Raw genomic sequence first — 20,842 nt, forward strand, 5'->3', positions numbered from 1 at the left:
TTGTCACTGGCATTGATTGGGTTGCTGTTAGTGTTGGTTCAGCTCCTGGGCTGAGCACAATAGTTCTCACTTTGGTGTGAAGTACAGACTGCCTTTTTTCTGTTCCTGAGGATCTGTATTCAGAGAGATGCATAGACAGCTGGGCTGTTTGTTTGCTACGGGCCCAGGAAAGATGAGGAGATGGAGAAGTCTAAACTAAGGATAGTATCCTACATGTGAGAATTTTGTTGCCCTTCAGCTGAAATTTGGATTCTGAATGATAAGAGAAGGTACTAGATCAGTTAATGTACTTCTTGTTGAGGTTTAGGAAAGATACTGCATCTCTAATGAAATGTTTACCCGTTCAAAAGAGATCGATCCTAACGGCATAAAAACCCATTACCACTTCCTGTTATCTTCCATCATTTGCCTGAGTTTGGAAAGGTAATGGTTTTGTGCTCTATGGAAGGATGTTCTTCCCAAGACCTAAGGCTTTCTCATTCCTACCAGCTGGGCCCATTGCTAAAATGCTTTCCAGTGGGCTTGCTTCTGCCTGGCCAGCACCTGGGCTGCCCCAGCTTGTAATTGGCCTGCCTTTGCTTCATAAGCTTCCCAGGGTGGTTCTTCTTCTAAAAGCTTGTATGAATTGCTATTACTGTCTCTTTATAGTTTAAAAATGAATCCTTTTTTGTTCTCTGCAACTCATTTGCTTTTTTCTTTTCTTTTCTTTCCTTTAAATTATTAACACCTGTTGATTCTTTTTTTTTTTTTTCTGATTGGCCTGTCACTGCATTCCTGCTCCCCCTCCCTCTAGCTGGGTTTGTCAAGTCGCCCATGTCAGAAACTAAGCTCACGGGGGACGCCTTTGAGCTGTACTGTGACGTGGTCGGGAGTCCCACGCCAGAGATCCAGTGGTGGTACGCAGAAGTCAACCGGGCAGAGTCTTTCAGACAGCTGTGGGACGGTGCTCGGAAGCGCCGTGTCACCGTAAACACCGCCTACGGGTCAAACGGCGTGAGTGTGCTGAGAATAACCCGGCTCACCTTGGAGGACTCTGGGACTTACGAGTGCAGGGCCAGCAACGACCCCAAGAGGAATGACTTGAGGCAAAACCCTTCCATAACATGGATTCGAGCCCAGGCCACCATAAGCGTCCTTCAGAGTGAGTCCAGCACCCTACAGTAGTAGTACTGTAGTCTTTAGAGGTGGCCCAATGACCCTTCCCTTTTGCTTCCTTTCCCTCTATCCTAATATGATCGCTTACCCACCCCTTGTCTTTGTTTTTTCAAATCCACGACCCTTTTGGTTGTAGTGTATGAAAACATTTGTTGCTACTTTTTTGTTTTGTTTTGTTTTGTTTTTGCTGTCCTTTCTATTTCCCTTATCTCCCAACCCTTCTCTGTGTCTTTCTCCTCAGGAACAAAGAATTTGAGGAAATCCATGACTGTCCAAAGTCAGCTTCGTTGGGAAGAGGTGGGGAGGGAGAACTGGGGAAACAAAAATTTTAAAAGCACAAATGCCAGGCAGTGGAATGAGAGTAGTGTTAATTGTATCCCCCCCCCCCTTTAATTTTGTAGTAGGTTTCCTGCTATCCTTTTGCTGAGTGCTTCTCTGGTGCCTTTCTATTTTTGTTTTTCTCCCCACTCTAACTACTTTTTATTTCCTCCGTTCATCTGTTGGAAGCTCGCTCTGAATAGCTAGCTGCCTTTACCTCTATGGTTTTAAGTTTGTGTCTGCCCAGCCTTTTCCCTCGCTATGACTTGGTGTCATCCTGTTCTGTTGATAGGAATGTTGCCATGGTGCAGTGTGGTAGTATGTGTTTTGTTGGGTGGCATGTAAGCTTGGACATTTCCATAGCTCCAGCTCCTTTTCTTTTCTAAGGCAGTGGCATGTGCTTCTCTGACAGCAGCCCTCCAATGCAACAGCACAGTTCTTACTGGGCCTATTTTCTTAAAAGCAGCCACCTGAGAGTCTGTCCCTTAGTCTTGCTATCAGGAGCTAGGTGCTCCGAAGCTGAAAATTATATGGTTTTAAAAACTTATCATGCTGTCTTGAAAGTTAGAATTGTATCTGGTTTCTATCCACAGACAGCTTGACTTTGATGTTTTCACAAAATTCCTTATCCTGGTGGATGATAAACACAAAAATAGTTTGGAAATCATTCACACTGTCTGTTTCTTTGTCTTTTTTTTTTTTTTAAAAGTAAGTTAAATCTCAATCCAAGTCCTCTTGAGTCCTGTGTCTGTTGTTAGGTTTGGGTGGCCAGTTCTCTTTCTGAAACCTGCATGTAGGAAACAGAAGCACAACACAAAAATCCGTGCTTTCACCAGGAAGGGTTCTAGTTCTGCATTTGACTTGGTTATAACTCAGGGGCATTCTCAATTTAATGGAGGGACCTCTGATACTGTTGCATGATTTTGAGTGGTTCAGTGAGAGACCTGACAGATTTAGAGAGAATAAAGTTTAAGTAGTAAAATAAACTATTTTTGTGAGCAATTTGGTGATAGCACAGTAATACGAGAGGGACCTTGAGTCTATATACTTGGAAAACTGAATGTATTATACTTGAATGTATATATATGAAAAAAATCAAATTAGTATTTGTTTTGTATCTACTTGGAAAACTGGGGCTGTGAAAGGGAGACAGGAGAGGCTGTTGCAGTTGGTACTGCTGGATCAGAGAGCCTGCTTCTGTGAAGGAAAAGAAAACCTGTCTGTGAAAATGGGGAACATTAACCCAGCAATTTTTCTTTCTTTTAACAATTTTTTTTCTTTTAACAATTTTTTCCCCTTGCACGCCTCTTTCTCCTGCCCCCGTGCTCCTTTCCTTAAACAAAAAGCAGAATTATTCAAATGGCCACAAAGGTCATAGTTATAGACTGGGCATTAGGTAGTTTCACTTCTAAGAATCTTAACTTGTAGCTAAAAAGACTGTATGTGAGGAGTTTAAGAGTAGGGCTTTGGAGTTAAGAATGCATCAGTTCCCAAGAGCACTTAGTACTTCCCCAGTTTACTTAACTTAAGGGTATCTGCATGTACTTGAGTCATAGCCTGGCTAGTCAGTTTCTCCCTCGAGATCCATATCACTTGGTTAACACAAGTTAGCTGTAATGCCCTGAATTTAACTTTAATTGAATTGCTTTGTGATCTTAGGCTCCTTAGAAACATTGCCTCTAGAGGGAGGTTGAATTCTTCTAAGAATGACATACTAGTGCTTTCTCCAAAGCTCTTTGAGTAATGTTATCCAGAAGAGAAATGGGTCCAATTTTTAGGTTTGTTTTGCCAAAATATGTTCTTTATATAAACATGGTGGTTTGGGTATTGCTTCTAAATAGAAGTCAGTGACAAGTAAAAATTGAATTTCTAAATGTTCATCTCTCTTGGACTTTCACTGGGTAGCACTGGGCCACAGAAATAAATGTCTCACCTTCATCCTGGTGTAGAACACAAATGTAGTACTGTAGCCAGAGCTCAGCATAGTGCTAGCTTCACATATAGTAATGACAGAAATCAGGTTACCCTGCACTAGAGTCCTCCTATGGCACAGAATCAACTTGCTCCCAGCTGACTCTTTCCTGGATCCTTAACATTTAAGGGAAAAAGTACTTTCTTTTGCCTTCTAAGATTTCTTAGCAGAAAGTCTACCAGATTGCTCTCATCACCTTCTTAATCTCCCTGAGCTGCAATGATCATTTGCACCGTTACAGGTAAGAGTAGCATTTTCTTTGCTTCCTTGTATATAAACATCTGGAAACTCTTGGCCTCATTCTCAGAGTTCACCCTTTCTCAGTGCAATCTGAGAGGAAGAACCAGGAGATTCCCGAGTGGGATAGATATAAAATTGGACAATAAAAATTCAGTGAAAACCTGAAAGTGTGTTTGGGTTTAATGTTGCTTTTGATATATTTTTAATTTCTCTTCTGTGGAGTACTGGTTCTATCTTTTTCTCTTCTGTTTTTGCTTGGTTTTAATTTTTCTTGAAATTGTGATGCTTTCTGCTGATGGTGTATGTGCGCCTTCCATTGCAGGGTTTGCAGCTGTTCTGCTCGACTTCTTAAAGCCCAGGGATTTGGCTTCTTTCTGTCCAGTGTGTCTTGAAATCATGGGACACCAATGCGCTAACGTGTTTACATGCATCTGCTTTTGTCTTAGTGGCTGCTATGCCTCCATTATTTGTATATAGAGACCTTGTTTGGTGTTACTAAATAGGACCAGTACTGAATGGAAGATAACTATTGTCCTGTTGTCAAAATTGAAAATTAGTTAGAATCAGTTTGTTAATTGAGGGAATTTTAAGATTTGCTCTATCATAAGATAATAAAGACACTAACTTTATAAGCGGAAATGTTACATGGGTTAGAAAGTCATTAAGACATTACATTTTCCAAATACCTTGTGACTTCTCCATCCGTCCTCTTCCCTCCTCTGAACTATATAAAAAGAAGCCATTTCAGAAGAGGGAGACAGTTCTATCCTTAAGAGTTAGAACTATTCTTTATAAAATGATGAGGGAAGCTGCTGTGGAAATATATCTTAGAAGTAGCCAGATATAGGGAAGTGGGAAATCAGTCACGGGTGTCTGAGAAGGTGTTGGGGGAGGGAAAGAGGCACATACCTCTTAATGTGGTCGGGGAAAGGTGATTGGTTGAGACTTCACCTGAAAGACAACATTTGATCCAAAGTAGAAAAAACCTAAATCTGGGAAAGGATAAAACTCAAGCAACATAGTCCTGGTTATAATGTCGAAAAAGTTCTTTCAAGATAAGCCTACCAGAAAACATTCAATGTGATTAATAAATTTTCTGCTTAATGGATTCTATTTAACTAATTGTAGGTTATTTTTGTAGACAGATGTTATCTTAAGATATCCAAGCCTAGAATAGAACCACAAAGGCATGTCTTTACCTTGCATTAAGGTGAAGGTTTTGGGGGCTAGGAGGTATTGGGAATTGTGGGACAGAAATAGGAAACTTAGCTGTACTTTATAGGGCTATTTTTGTCACTGATAGTAATTTTGGCCTTGGACATGTCATTTTACTTTTCTAGCCCATAAAAGAGGAATAAACCTTGTAGTTCTAAGTTTCTAGGAGCCCATATACCAAGACATACTACACTCTAGTATAATTGTATTGTCTTGCAGTGCAATGTGTTTTAAAGTGCAATTCTAAAAAGGTTGTTATGGGAATAAATATGGGCTGGAGAAAAGAGTCAGTGGTTCTTTAAGAAGTTACACTCCTCAAAAATTTAAAGAATGCAAGAGACTTCCAATGGGAAGTTTACTTTTAAATCTAGCATCTTTTCTATGAAATGGCTGTGGTCAGTTTGCTATAGTTTAGCAGATTTCATTGTGGGAACAATCATATATGTATTATGTGTTGCTTTTCCAAGGTCCAGTGGCTCCGTAAGGAGTCTGTTACATTAATGACACACTGCCTTTGCATTCAGAACTGCAAGGCAGAGTTCCATTTTCTTATAGATGCTGAATTGGCTGGTGGTTCTTACTTCATAAAATTGTGATATTGAAAACTGTAAGTGGATTGTTGCCAGTGCAAGCACATGTAATACTCCCATTCTTTCACGTCTAGGCCAGCTGGTCTTCAGGCTGTTGTCTGCGCTAGTGGTCATTTGCTTATAATCATTGTTTTTCCTTTTTTTAACTTCCACCAAAGTGGTGAAGTGAAAGTCCCAATGTAGTCCTGTCTGCCTTCCCTCTTCTTCTAGTCTCCCCACCCTACCCCATTTAACTCTCAGGCCAGGGCTACAAACAGTGGAAAACTATGGCACTCTGTCATTATGTACTCTAATTACAGAACCAAGAATTGTCACCAGTGAAGAGGTCATTATTCGAGAAAGCCTCCTTCCTATCACCCTGCAGTGTAACCTCACTTCCAGCTCTCACACCCTTATGTACAGCTACTGGACAAGGAATGGGGTAGAACTCACTGCCACCCGTAAGAATGCCAGCAACATGGAGTACAGGTGAGAACTAACACTCTTGGCAACAAAGGAGAGAGTATGTTCATAATCCTTCATCATTAGCAATTCACATTTATATGATAAAATTATGAGTGAAAATGTTAATTAAAGGATACATTGTGGATCTAGTGAGATGGCTCGGCAGGTAAGGGTGCTTGCCACCAGGAATCCACATGGTGGAAGGGAAGAATCAACTGTGGCAGGTTGTCCTGCTTGCACACGTGGTGCATATACTAAATAAACGTTTTTGTTTTTGTTTTTTTTTTAAATAACAAAAGAGAGATACTGGGTGTGATGGTGTATATCTTTAATCCCAGCACTTGGGAGGCAGAGGCAGGGAGATCTCTGTAAGTTCTACATAATGAGTTCCAGTACAGCCAGAATCATGTAGAAGACGGTGTTTCAAAAAGCAAAAAACGAAAGAAGGGTGGGGTGGGTGGGAGACAGAGAGACAGACACATACACAGAGACACATTATGAATTATTTTGTTACAGTAACTTGAACTGGTTCCTATACTGGTTTCTATGCTTTTTCTAAAGGTCTTTTGTATCCTATCCTCATTAGAAATTTACATGTACATGTTGAAAAGATGAACTTGAGAATGTTTCTATTGAAAATTCAGTATGATCTCATTATTTCAGTGAACTGAACTCTCCCAAATTCTGTACTTTGATTTGAGATGCATTTGGCCCTCTCCTGGTGTGTGTGTGTGTGTGTGTGTGTGTGTGTGTGTGTGTGTGTGGTTGGAGGGGGATAGATAGAGATAGGGTCTCTTTATTTAGTTTGTAGTTCTGGTGTCTTTACATATAGGGTGGGTTCCAACTTACAAAGACCCTCCTGCTTCTGCCTCCTCAGTACTGGGATCAAAGACCTACACCACCACATTTGGCTTTGGCCCTCTCTTTGATAGTCTAGTCTGCTATATTTGAGGCAAAGCTAGGAATCTGTCAAAGCTTTCTCAATGATTCTAGTGGGCAGTCATTGTTGAGAGCCATAAATGGTTCTGAAACTGCTGTAATTAAAAAACTGAGAACAAGAAGGAGTTATTTGCTCATGGAATCAGTATTAGTTAATGGCCGAGTCACAGAATACAAGCCTTTTGACTTATTTCAGTAGCTTGAGAAGCAAATTGAAGTCAGCTTTGAAACTGGAACAAGGGATCTTTCCTATGGGTAGATGTCTTCTAAGACTAAAGTGACCATAATCTGATCAGAACCAGTCCATACAGTGGTCTTTAGTGATCTGGGGGTGAGGTTGGTAGCCTAGACATAGTCTCTGGGTAAAGGAGGATATTTGCTGGTCTGAGTTATTGGAACCCCAATGATATGGTGCCTTTCAGAGTATTGAAAACTTTTGGCAGCTCATCTTTTAGAAAAGTTTGCACAGTGATCTCAAAAAGGATCAGCTAATGCTGCTTGGCAGAATAATATAATATAAAGAAATTACACTGAAGGGAGACCAGGAAAGCCTTTGGACTTAGCAACAAAAACATTCTGCAGCATCATGAAGATTTTTGTGCCCCTTATTTAATTGATCTGCATGAGTTTGTAAGTTCTCATCCTTTATTTATTTATTTTTTTATTTTCCTGATCAGGAAATTAAAGCTCAGAAAGTAGTAGGTCTTGGCTGCCTTTAAGGTCAAATACTATAGTATATTTCAGCACCAGTGTTAGATTCCATAACTACTTTGAATTGTTTCTGTAATGCTTTCCTTCCCTTCTATACCTTACCATGAAGTGGTAACTTAATCTCTCTCTACTGTGGTTTCTTCTGATGCTAAATTGAGAAGATAGCCTCAGCAGTATTTTCATAGTTTGGAAAGTGGTAATGGGTTGGAGTTGTTGGGTGGTATTTATTTTTACTTCTGGTCTGTCCATTCATTTTACAGATTCTTAAAAAATGTATATGCATGCTTTCTTTTATTAATGCACAACAGAAGAGGGAATCAAGATTACATTACAAATGGTTGTGAGCCACCATGTGGTTGCTAGGAATTGAATTCAGGACCTCTGGAAAATCTCTCCAGCTCCCAATTTTTTAATTTTAAAAAATTTTATGTGTATTGGTATTTTACCTGTGTGAGGGTGTTGAATCCTTTGAAACTGGAGTTCAGATAATTGTGAGCTGCTGTGTGGGTGCTGGGAATTGAACCTAGGACCTCTGAAAGAGCTGTCAGTGCCATTGAACCAGATTCAGAAGCCTGTTCTGCCTACTCTGTAGGAAACATTTTCTGTTTGTTTCAATTTCCTTTCCAGTAATCAGTCCAAGGAAATGAATGATTTTGGAAAATTGTAAACACATAGGCATGTCCTCGAATTTGGGAGTCTCCGCCCCTAAGTATTTCTTATGGAACTTAGAGTCAGGCAAACCCTTAAGTGTACGGCTGTTGATCATTTCTTAAACTCTGAACTACTTAAGAACAGCTGATTTGTGTGTGTTTTCCTTTTGAGAGCATAGACTCAAGGTGGTAGGATATTTTGTCACGTTGAGAAGACAGCCTGACTGTTTCTTTTAGAATATTGTGAGGACATAGAAATGCTGAGCCAGTTCTTATCTGTGGTTTCTTACCTTGTGTTTCTTTTTTCTTTCTTTCTTTTTTTTATAATGGACAATATAATGGATTAATTCGTTGGGCCAGGAAGTGGTTAATATTAGGAGTTTTCATTAAACATTAGTTTCTGCAGTGGAGATGTTGATCTTTTAAATGATGTTCAGAAGAATATTTTGAAGCTATCTCTGTATTAATATTTATCCTCTAATCTGGGGCAGTTGATTTTTTTTCTTTCTGCAATTACCAATGCCTGTCTCTATGTCTGTCTGTCTGTCTGTCTGTGTGTCTGTCTCTCTGTGTGTGTCTGTGTGAGTGCAGGAGGAAGTGTATTGAGGCTGTGGGGGTTGTCATCAGCTGTGAGCCTCGAGAGGAACTAATATCCTGGCCACACATTCTTCTCACACTAATTTCTTTACTTGGTCTGGGTCCACACCCACTTGTTTGTTCTGACTCTGTTCATTCACTCACTCGTTTCCTTATTGCTTGACTATAGTATGTGTACCAGTTAAACAGTGCCTACTGCCATACAACATGGTCTGTTGTAGAGACAGACATCAGTCAATATGATAAATACATGGATAAAAATTCTGCAGTGTGAGAGTAATGGGGGAGGAGGAAATTTAGATGATGTGACATGTGAGCTCAGACATGACAAAAAGGCTTCAGTATGCTGTGTAATGGGAGGAACAGTATAGGAACGTTCTATGGAGATTTTGAGGTGGAAACAAGTTTGTCATATTGCAAGTACCTTGTAGAGCTAGAACGTGGTCCCTTCTTGTTGCCTGTTTGATTTGCCTTCTGTTGCCCAGTTAACTCATTTCTTTTCCCTTATCTCTGCAGGATCAATAAGCCAAGAGCTGAGGATTCAGGCGAATACCACTGTGTATATCATTTTGTCAGCGCTCCTAAAGCAAATGCCACCATTGAAGTGAAAGGTACAGCCCATCAAATACCAAAGGCTTCTTCTGAAATACTTCTTTACTCTGGATGTCTGTTTTTTAAAAATTCTTATTTCCATTTTGCGAAGCAATGTAATTTATAGCTAAAAAATGACAGGATTAGAAACCTAGGTGCCTAATTCTAAATACCAACTCCATTGTGTACTAACTGTATAACTTTTTAAGTTCCTGACTTCTATGCTTCCATTCCTTTATTTGTAAAATAAGGACATCAATATCACTTACTTGATACATCTGGTGGGAGCATTAATTATAGTACACTTACTGTATAAAATTATTGTTTGACGTGTCAAAATGTTTAAGTACTAGCATCTTATATGATCCAACATTGTATGTTCTTAAATCTTATAGGTATGACTATTTAGGTCTTTGTTGAGCCTGGCCACATTTGTGAAAGTACTTTGTGCAAGGTTAATATAAAGGTATTTGTTCTTAAGGAAATCTTGTGGGTGTGTGGCATCTTAAAGATGAGGCTATAGCAGAGAGTTTCACAGACAAATAGAACTATACAAATTGTAGCTACCTAATAACACTAATCTTAGTTTTCATGCGTGATTCACAAGAAGTGGAGACCCCCAAAAGTGAAACCATTGTGTCCTGTAATAAGTTTATGTTGGGGCTAAGCTAGAGCCCAGGTTTTGATTATCCAATATAGTACTTTGTCCATTGTTATGATGTCTAAGAGGATGTTTGAGGTACTGCTTAGGAAACCAGGTTTTTATTTATTTTTTTATTTTGTTGAGAAAGGACTATAGAAAGACAAACTTGTGCTAGGAGGACAGATTTGGGGGGAAAGAAAGGTCCAAGCAGTTACTTAGCTCTTCCTTAAAATATTTGGGAGATTAAAAATGCAGATTGAAGAGTTGGTCATATTTAGCATCCTCTGTGTATGAAGGGAAAGAACTGTTATGGTGATACAGTCCTGACTTATGAGGTAATAAAGGCATAAATTCTGAGTTGTGGAGTTCCAGTGTGTACCGCAGATCACAACAGGCCAGGACTTGTTGCTTAATTCCTTTCTGCTTTTGGAGAATGCCGAATTTGTTTAACGTGAGGATGAAAAGTGTTGAAAGACGTTTTTCTCTATGCCAGTAGTGGACCTTCCCAGCTGTAAGTAGTGAGCTGAGTTGTGTGAGGAGACTTGACTCCTTAGTTGAAGCCCTGTGTCATTCCTGCTGAGCTCTTGGTACAGTCCTAAGTAGTATGGGACAGGTTAAGTTTGTTTGTTTACTTATTTGGATAATTAAATAAAATTGCAGGTATTGAATAACTGACATCTTAATGGTTTTTGGCAATTGTGATTTATAAGCAGCACTTAAAGTGCAAAAAAAAAAAAGTTTTTTTTCCTTTCGTTTAGCTGGCTTAGATGTAGGGTTCAGGGCTGATGAGATGACTAAGTTGTAAAAAGTGCTTGCTGTGCAAAGCTGGTGACCTGTTTCAATCCCCAAAACCCAGATAAAGTTAGAAAGTGCACTAGCTCTGGTTATTCTCTGACCTCCACATGCTCACCATGCTCCCAGTAACAACTTATAGTAACTAAAGCTTTGTTTGTTGTTTTGTTGTTTAAAGAGGGTGGGATTCAACAGTCCCAGGGGTGGGTACACTTCATATTTCTGTGGCAGATGTGAAGCAGTAGTGAGGAGGGACAAAACATAGAGGGCTGCTGGCTTAGTGTTTTAAGACAGAAGTTACAATTTGTATATTTTGGGGAGTGGCTCAGTAAAGTAAGTGTTTGCTATTAAAGCATGAGGATCTGAGTGTGACTCCCCAGAACTCACATGAAAAGTGGGCACATTCCCCGAGCAGTTACAGCTCTACAGAGACAGACAGAGACAGAGGCAGGAGGATCCCTGGGCTTTGAATCCTGTCTTAAAGAATTATGTGAACAATTAGGGAAGACGCCAAACATTGACTTATAACCTCCACTTGCATGCACACTGTACACTTGTAGCACACATGTTCTTTATGTGCTTTCATGTTCAAGTTGTTGACTGCACTGTTAACCTTTTACTGTATTAATAACCCTGTTAGGAAAACAGGAACAAATAGTGGTATCCTGGTTTAAAAGACTGAGAAATTTCTGATATGTGAAACTCTGAGGTGTTGTCTGTGATTATATTGGCCAAATAAATGTATGATACACAGTTTATCAAAATCCCCAAGGGGTTTTAGCTTTTTCATTCTCTCCCGAAGCATGTGGATAGAAAACAGAGTGTGTAATATCTTGAGTCTTTAAGATTGTTGATAGTTTAGTTTAAGATTAGAAACATTGAACATTTTGTATGTAAGTTCAAAAAGCTTTGACTAAACCCAACCCAGGATCATTTTCTAAGCTAGCTTCCAATTGTGATTGGGTGTGAAAACTGACTCAAATTTAGAAGGGAGTGTGTTTTAACTCTAAACCACTGTGGCAGTGCCTCTGGGATAGATAGAGTTAGAGGCCATTTTATAGCTTTTGAGATGTGAAATCTGCAGAACAGTAAGAGGTTATTATACTTGAAAAATTCAAGATTTGGGGAAATATAAATGACCTCTTTGCTGATGTAATTTTGAGGTTCCTCTTTATGTATAGATTTAACTGAACCAGCTCTTTGGAACAATGAAATTTATAACCGTTTGTTCACTGAATTCTATAGTCAGTTCTTTTTCTTCACAATAAAGGACATGTGTTTGAATGACCGTACCTTTTTCATTCTAGTCTATAGATTGTTTCTACACTCCATTCTAAATTTAAATCAGTTTTCATACCCAACCACAATTGGAAGCTAGCTTAGAATATGATTCTGGGTTGGGTTTATTCAAAGCTTTTTGAACTCAACATACAAAAAGTTCAGTGTTGAAGTACCAACAATCTTAAAGACTCAAGCTATTACACACTATGTTATAGGAGAGAATACAAAAGCTAAAACTTCTTAGGAATTTTGATAGCTTGGGGCTGAAAGATAGCTTCAGTGGGTAAAGTGCTTGCTGCATAATCATGAGGACCTGAACTTGGAACCCTTGTACCCACATAAAAAGCTGGGTGTGATAGTGTGGGCCTGTAACCCTAACAATGGGAGATAGAGACAGAAGATCCCTGTGGTTTGGAGCTGCCAATTCTAGGCAGCCAGTGAGCTCTAGGTTTAGTAAGACAGGTCCTGCCTCAAGAAGTGAGGTGAAGAGTTATAGAAGACAAGACTCAGTGTTGGCCTCTGACCTCCACACATGCTCATGTGGACATACACACTCATGCATAGATTACACACATACATACGAATCCCCGTAATATTTGTTTTCCTCATCCTCCTCTTGTAGGATCTGTAGCCCATATTGGCTTTGTGATTCCCCCTGCCTCAGAATCCCATCCACATACACAAGTTGCTTAAGTATTTCACAAACAACTTTAGCATTTGTGGGGATGGAAGAAAGAACAAGACTGGCCAGGAGAGGGGAAAGAGTTGTGATAATGTCCTGAAGACTTCCCTGGGATCTGCCAAGCTAATTCAGAATCAAACACATTTCTCTAGCTTCTTTACTGTAGAGACTGTGGCTTCCAGGAACTGTACATATAGAGGACTCATTGATACTCTAATAGATGTTGAAATATTTTCTTCATACAGTTTTTCAATCCTTTGCCCTTTTCTCTTCTTGACCTGCCATCCTTTTCTAAACTGCTGTTGTTCTCTCTTTCCTACTTAACTTTCCTTAAATGTGAGTATATTTTTTAGGACGGAGTCCTAGGATTTCTGGAAGAACATCCCCTGCTTGCAGCTGGACAAGATACTGTGAGGTGTCATTATTGAAAGGAGTAATATCATCTCACATTTATCTGTATAGCACCTTGAACAAAAGCAGCATTTCATGTCATTCATTCAGGAGGCTACCCAGAAGCATCCTTTAGGCTCCACCTTATGTAAAAGCTGGTTTGGACTTCAAATTGTGTCTATATGAGAACTCTTTGAAAACATAATCATAGTATCTCTGGAGCATTAATGGTCATCATCTTCAGCTCAAATAACTATTCCTGCTCCAGGTCAGGATGCTGCTGACCTTTCATAATAAGAAAAGCTAATACTGTATACGTAGTGTATACCAGGCAGTATTTGTTTCTCTCCTCTTCTTTAGTCTTCACAGGTGTATGGAGTTGTTGTTGTTGTTATTATTATTATATCATCTACTAGTCAGGTGAGAAAATAGAGGTTTTGTGGGATTAAACGACTGACCTAGTGTGGCTGAGTTAACTGTTGGGGCCAGATTGTCACTTAGGCACTCTGGCACCATGCTGCTGTGTTCAGCACAGGATAAGTGAAAGGCTTTTGAGAGTTAGAGAAAATGGATTCTAATCTTGTCCTGTCAGTAAGCTTACCACAAGCTTAACTAGTCCATTTTTCATCTCTGGGCCCTAGTTTCCTTTAGTGTCAGATAAAGTAAAATTAAGACAGTAATTTTAAAGGTTCCTCTATAGTTAGTTCTGCGACTGCTGTTCTTGGTGATCACCTCATGGTACTGACATCTCCAATACACTGGGGTGTTCCACTCCAACTAGGCTTTACCAATAGCCTCTCATAGGCTCTCTTCATGGTGCCAAGCNCAGCTGTTCTTCATGACACCTTCATGCCTTCAAAACCAGTACCACCTGGGTGACTCTTATACATTACCAAGTCCAGCTGCAGCACGAGGTACAACCTTGGCTATCTCTGGAACACAGCTTCTTTGTGCTCCCAGAAAACAATTCCCAGATTTCACCTCAGTGATGCCTCAATTTCACCTCTTCTTAATCACTGCTAATTTCTTAGCTCCAGCTAACCAACATCAATTGTCCCAGTAGTTACTTCCATTCTTCCATTTTTTCCAGAGCCACGTGGCTGAAGCTGCAGAGTTCTGTTGCTTGCAGGAACTACAACATGACCTGCTTGTGCTATTACATTGTCACTGGCTTTCTGTTTTCCAAATCTTTCACTGCCTAAGCTTGGCTATCCTGGATCTTGGACCTTCAACACAGAGATCAGCATGCCTGTCTCCTGGGATTAAAGTTGTGTACCACCATGCCTGGATCTAAATTTAGCTGGGTAGGATCTTGCCCCAAACTACCACTCCCTTAATCTGTTATCTCCTAGAACACAGGATTTTGCTCCATTTCACTTCCTGGTATGCCTTTAATACTCGAACCATGTATTTTATATTTTTCCTTTTTAAGCTAGCTATCTATGCTTGTTCAAACTTCTCTTCATAAGACTTAACCAGAGAACAAAGTCTCTGCTGGGCTTTTTTGAAACTTCCTTTGTCAGTGTAATTAATCTGAGTCTCTTCACCTTAGTCTCAGGCAGACTTTTCGGTCAAGGGCAAAAAGTAGCTATGTTCTTCACCAAAATGCCACAAAAACAATCTTTATGCCACATTCTGAAATTCTTCTCTTTTGAAATCTCTTGGGCCAGGTCAACACAGTTCATACCACTCCCAGCAACAAAGTCTTCCATATTCCTACTAGGATGACCCATTAAGCCACAAGTAAAGCATTCTACTGTGTTTCAAATCCAAAGTCCCAAAATCCACATTCTTTGAAGTAAAAGCATGGTCAGGCCTATCACAGCAATACCCAGTCCCTGGTACCAACTTCTGTCTTAGTTAGGGTTTTACTGCTGTGAACAGACACCATGACCAAGGCAAGTCTTATAAAAAACATTTAATTGGGGCTGGCTTACAGGCCCAGAGGTTCAGTTCATTATCATCAAGGTGGGAGCATGGCAGTATCCAGGCAGGCATGGCACAGGCAGAGCTGAGATTTCTACATCTTCATCCAAAGACTGCCAGTGGAAGACTCGTCACTTGTGTTTTTGATCCTACCCATTCTGACAGATTTAAGATGGAATCTCAGAGTTGTTTTGATTTGATTTCCCTAATGGCTAAGGATGTTAAACATTTCTTTAAGTGCTTCTTGGCCATTTGAAATTCCTCTGTTGAGAATTCTCTGTTTAGATTTGTACTCCATTTTTTAATTGAATTATTTGGTTTGTTCATGTCTAATTTCTTGAGTTCTTTATATATTCTGGAAATTAGCATGGTCATCTCATTAGATGTTGCAAAGCCTTTGACAAAATCTAACACTCTTTTATGATAAAAATCTTGGAGAGATTAGGGATACAAGAGACACACTTAATAAACATAATAAAGGCACTATATAGCAAGCCAATAGTCAACATTAAATTAAATGGAAAGAAACTCAAAGCAATTTCACTAAAATCATGAATAAGACAGGCTGTTTACTCTTTCCATAGCTATTCAATATAGTACTTGAAATACTATCTAGAGTAATAAGACAATTGAAGGGGGATCAAGGGGATACAAATTGGAAAGGAAGGGCTGAAGATGGCTCATTGGTTAAGAGCACTGAGCTCAATTTCCAGCATCCATATGGTGGCTTACATCCATCTATAATGGGATCCCATGTCCTCTGCTGATATGTCTGAGGACAGTGACGTGCACTCACATACATAAAGTAAATAAAAATCTTTTTTTAAAAATTAGGAAGAAGTCAAAGTATCGCTATTTGCAGATGATAAGATATTATACATAAGAGACCCCAAAAATTCTACCAGGGAATTCCTACAGCTGATAAACACCTTCAGCAAAGTGGCTGGATACAAGATTAACTCAAAGAATTTAGTAGCCTTTCTATATACAAAAGATAAATGGTCAGAGAAAAAAAACTAAGCAATACCCTTCACAATAGCCACAAATAGTGTAAAATATCTTGATGTGACTTTAACCAAGAAAATGAAAGACCTGTATTAAAATAATTTCAAGTCTTTGAGGAAAGAAATTGAAGAAGACATCAGAAGATGGAAAGATTTCCCATGCTCATGGATTGGTAGGAATAACAGTGAAAATGGCCATTTTACCAAAAGTAATCTGCAGATTTAATACAATCCCCATCAAAATTCCAACACAATTTTATTTTAAAGATTTATTTATTTCATGTATGTGAGTACACTGTAGTTGTTGTCAGACACACCAGAAGAGGGCATTGGATGCCCATTACAGATGGTTGTGAGACACGATGTGGTTGCTGGGAATTGAACTCAGGGCCTCTGGAAGAACAGTCAGTGCTCTTAACCGATGAGCCATCTCTCCAGCCCCCCAACATAATTCTTTACAAACCTCGAAAGAGCAATTCTCAACTTCATATGGAAAAACAAAAAACCCAGGATAGCTAGAACAATCTTGTATAATAAAAGAATTTCCAAAATGGCATGGTATTTGCATAAAAATAGGTTGATCAATTGAATAGAATCAAAGACTCAGAGGTAAATTCACACACTTAATGGACACCTGATTTTTGACAAAGAAGCCAAAATTATGCAATGGAAAAAAGAAAGCATCTTTAACAAATTGTTCTGGTCTAACTGGCTGTCAGCATGTAGAAGAATGCAAATAGATCTGTATCTACCACCTTGTAAGTCCAAGTGGATCAAAGACCTCAACATAAAAGTAGATAGAACCTAATAGAAGAGAAAGCGGGGAATAGCCTTGAACATAGTGACACCGGACAGAACAGAACACCAGTCCTGCAGGCATGAAGGACAACAATTACAAATGGTACCTCATGAAACTGAAAAGTGTTATAAGGCAAATGACACATCAACAGAACAAAATGGCAACCTACAGAATGAAAAAAGATAATCACTAACTGCAAAGGTTTGTAAATGGCTGGTGTTACGTTGCTTAGTTAGTTGGTAAACTTAAATAGAGGCTTGATAGCATCTAGGTATTTTTGATTTCCAAATTCAGAACTTGATTTTTATATTCCCACTGCTGTGAGTCTCAGCTAAGGTCGCCCCATTGATTTCTGGGAGCCTTCCCCAGCCTGTGGTTCTTTATGTAGGGTTGAGGCCTTGTGGTATTTTCTCTGTTCAGTTTGGCATGTTTGTTGGTATCAGCATCCTTGTTCAGCTTAAGTTTGGGCAGTTATGTTGGTGAGACTTTACAGTTATAGCTTCTAATGGCACAGTCTAGAAGGTACACAAATCTAGAAGGTACAGCAAATTTTCTGATCCTCTGGCTCATTGAATCTTTACACGCCCTTTTCTGTAATGTTACTTGAGCCTTAGATGTGGGGAGTGTATTGAAGGTGTATGTGTTAAGATTGGGCTCTACAACTATGCATTCTGATTGGTTATGGTTTTCTGTAGGACTTTCTGTCTATTGCAAAAAGAGGTTTCCTAGATGAGGCTAAAGACTACACTGATACGGCTATACTCTGGAGGAATATGTGGGAAGTCTGGGTGTGGAGTTGGGTGGTGGAGGTGGCACCTGTAGGTGGATGCAGGTCCCTAATATTTTTTGACTGAAGAAATCTGAGAAAAGGTGATCAGCAGGTCAGAGTAATGGCATAGTAACTGTTGAAAAGTTGCTTTTATGGAAGCAGTAGAGGCAGCCTGATATTCCTTAGGTAGTAAAGAATTTTTCATGGAAAAACAAAAAGATGTTTCCATTTGGTAATATTGAACCTAGAAAGCATTTAGGTTTGGCAAGAATTGACTATAAATGTAGCTTGGAGCCTTACCTATTCCATTCCTATCCTCAGTGCCTCTGGAAATGCATGCAAGTCCCAGTCTGCCTTGGAAGCAGTCTGGGACTATAGGACTTTGGATTCTTTCTAAACCAAAGAAGCCAAGTAGTTCAAAGGTCATATGTGGTATCAGACAATGATATAATAAGATGCTCCAGGATTTTATAGTTTTAGTGAATGTTCAGACATCTTCCCTACCTAAATATTTAAGAACTCTGGGAACTAGTCAGGTGCAAGAATTATCTCCATTTGATAAGTATAGATTCAAAGCAAGGAAGAAAATCCAACTCAACTGGAATTTAAAACAGTACCTTTTGATTGATTGTCTTTCCTACCCTGGCCTACTTTGAGTTTCATTGCTTTCAGATGTCTTGTTAAGCCTTAGCAGAAAATATCAGGATAAAAGAAGCTTAAATTCAAAGAATTAGCTCCCTATCAGGCTTCTTGGATCCTTAAAGCTGTTCTGAAGCAGGCACTGTTTATTTCTTAGGTGAGCCCTAAAAGTGGAGAGTAATAGTCTTCGGCATATCTACATCCTGAACTTCTCCAAATACTGAGCTCAAGAGTATAATAAGTTGGATAGATGTGGAGAGTCATCATTTTTTATTTCTTCTCTTGATTCCCTAACATGGTCTCATGTAGTTGAAGCTGGACTAAAATCTGAGATTGTAGGCATGAATCACTACACCCAACAGGTTTTTGTTTTTGTTATTTGATGTTTTGTTTAGTTTCTTTTTAAAAACTTTTATTTTTGAGATTATAATATAATCCATTTCCCCCTTTCCTTCTTCCAAATACCCTTCCTTGCTTTCTTTCAAATTCATGGCATCTTTTTTCATTGTTATATGCACACGTGTGTGTGTGTGTATTCATATATACATATGTGTGTATACATATATATCCCTCAGTCTGTATAGTGTTACTTGTGTATATATTTTCAGGCCTGATTGTTTGGTATAACTAGTTGCTGGGTTTTTTTCCCCAGGGAATGCTTTATCTCCCACTATCAACATGCCTTTGGTTCTTGGTGTAGGTTTGAGAACTTGTGGTATTTCCCCATCTACTTTGGCATATCTGTTGTCCTTGTTCAGCTCATGGTTAGGCAGTCATGTTGTTGAGACTTTATGGGCATAGCTTCTGTCATTACTAAGAAACACAGTCTTAGCAAACTCTCTGATCTTTTGGCTCTTAGAATCTTTCTACTTTTTCTTCTGCAATGATCCTTGATCCTTAGGTGCATGGGTGTTTTGTAGATGTATCCGTTTGTTACTGGGCTCCATAGCTTTGCATTTTCATCAGTTGTAGTTTTCTGTAATGGTCTCTGTCTCTTGGAAAGAAGTTTCCTTGATGAGGGGTGAGGACTCCATTTATCTGTAGGTATAAGGTATTTAGTTAGAACTTAATGCTAGTTTAGTAAAATGATGGTTGTAGATTCTCCTCCAAGACCTGTGACTTCCCTAGCACTGGTTTGGTTGGCTAGGTTTCTAATTCCGAGTGTAGTGTCTTTCATTGAGCAGTTCTAAAATCTAATTAGAGAGCTGCTGGTTACCACTAAGTGGTATGCTGTGTACTACTGCTGCACCCTACAGTTATGCCATTCTGGCGGTGCATCTACTCAACATCTGAAGATTGGGAGCTCTAGGAGCTTCCAGTGAGAGCTCCTGTGATGTTTTGTCTTTCTGGATCGGGGTTACCTCACTCAATGCTAGTTCTATCCACTTAGCACAATTCATGATTTCATTTTCCTTTGCACCTGAATAGTATTCTGTAGTGTATATTATACACTACATATGTGTATAGTATATGTAGTATACCACATTTTATTACCCATTTGTTGGTCGAAGGACATTTAGGTTGTGTAAATTTCTTAGCTATAGGGCATAGAGTAGCAATGAACATGACTGAGCAAGGGTCTGTAGAGTAGGTTGTCAAGTTCTTTGGTCATTTGCCAAAGAGTTTTTTTGTTTTGTTTTAAGAATTCTCCACCCCCCCACCCCACCCCCCCTTCTTAGAATTGGGAACAAAACACCCATGGAAAGAGTTACAGAGATAAAGTTTGGAGCTGTGACGAAAGGATGGACCATCTAGAGACTGCCATATCCGGGGATCCATCCCATAATCAGCTTCCAAACGCTGACACCATTGCATACACTAGCTAGATTTTGCTGAAAGGACCCAGATAGAGCTGTCTCTTGTGAGACTATGGATGCTCACAGTCAGCTATTGGATGGACCACAGGGCCCCCAATGGAGGAGCTAGAGAAAGCACCCAAGGAGCTAAAGGGAACTGCAACCCTATAGGTGGAACAACAATATGAATTAACCAGTACCCCCTGGAGCTTGTGTCTCTAGCTGCATATGAATCAGAAGATGGCCTAGTTGGCCATCAGTGGATAGAGAGGCCCATTGGTTGTGCAAACTTTATATGCCTCAGTACAGGGGAACAGCAGGGCCAAGAAGTGGGAGTGGGTGGGTGGGGGAGCGTGTAGGGACTTTTGGGATAGCATTGGAAATGTAAATGAAATAAATACCCCCCCCCCCAAAGAATTCTCCACACCGATTTCTATAGTGGCTGCCCTAGTTTGTAATCCCAACAGTGAGTGAGGGTTCCCCCTTTACCCTACCTCACCTTCAGAATTTGTTGTAGGTTTGTTTTGTTGGTTGTTGCCATTCTGACTGGGTAAGATAAAAATCTCAAAGTTGTTTTATTTGAATTTCCTTAATTGCTAGAGATAATGATTTTTTTTTGAGTTATCTTTTTAAGCTGTTTTGTTGTTTTGAGAACTTTTTGTAGGTCCCAGGCTCATTCTTTCGAATGAGTCTTGTTTT

The 20,842-nt window shown here is 39.5% G+C and overlaps 1 protein-coding gene across 4 annotated transcripts in view; it reads left to right on the forward strand.

Annotated features, from left to right (window-relative positions):
• Positions 1-20,842, forward strand: part of Nptn (neuroplastin) — a 75,610-nt gene that overhangs the window by 40,298 nt on the left and 14,470 nt on the right. For 2 of the 4 annotated variants that reach the window (XM_029481161.1, XM_029481160.1), the window contains exons 2-4: positions 794-1,141; positions 5,790-5,958; positions 9,348-9,442. In XM_029481161.1, the coding sequence (XP_029337021.1) occupies positions 794-1,141; positions 5,790-5,958; positions 9,348-9,442 (612 nt within the window). The remainder of the gene's footprint in view (positions 1-793; positions 1,142-5,789; positions 5,959-9,347; positions 9,443-20,842) is intronic. The other 2 variants (XM_021172886.2, XM_029481162.1) reach the window with 1 other exon arrangement.

The sequence above is a fragment of the Mus caroli genome, chromosome 9 (genome assembly GCF_900094665.2).
Source record: "Mus caroli chromosome 9, CAROLI_EIJ_v1.1, whole genome shotgun sequence".
In the NCBI taxonomy this organism is placed as follows: domain Eukaryota; kingdom Metazoa; phylum Chordata; class Mammalia; order Rodentia; family Muridae; genus Mus; species Mus caroli.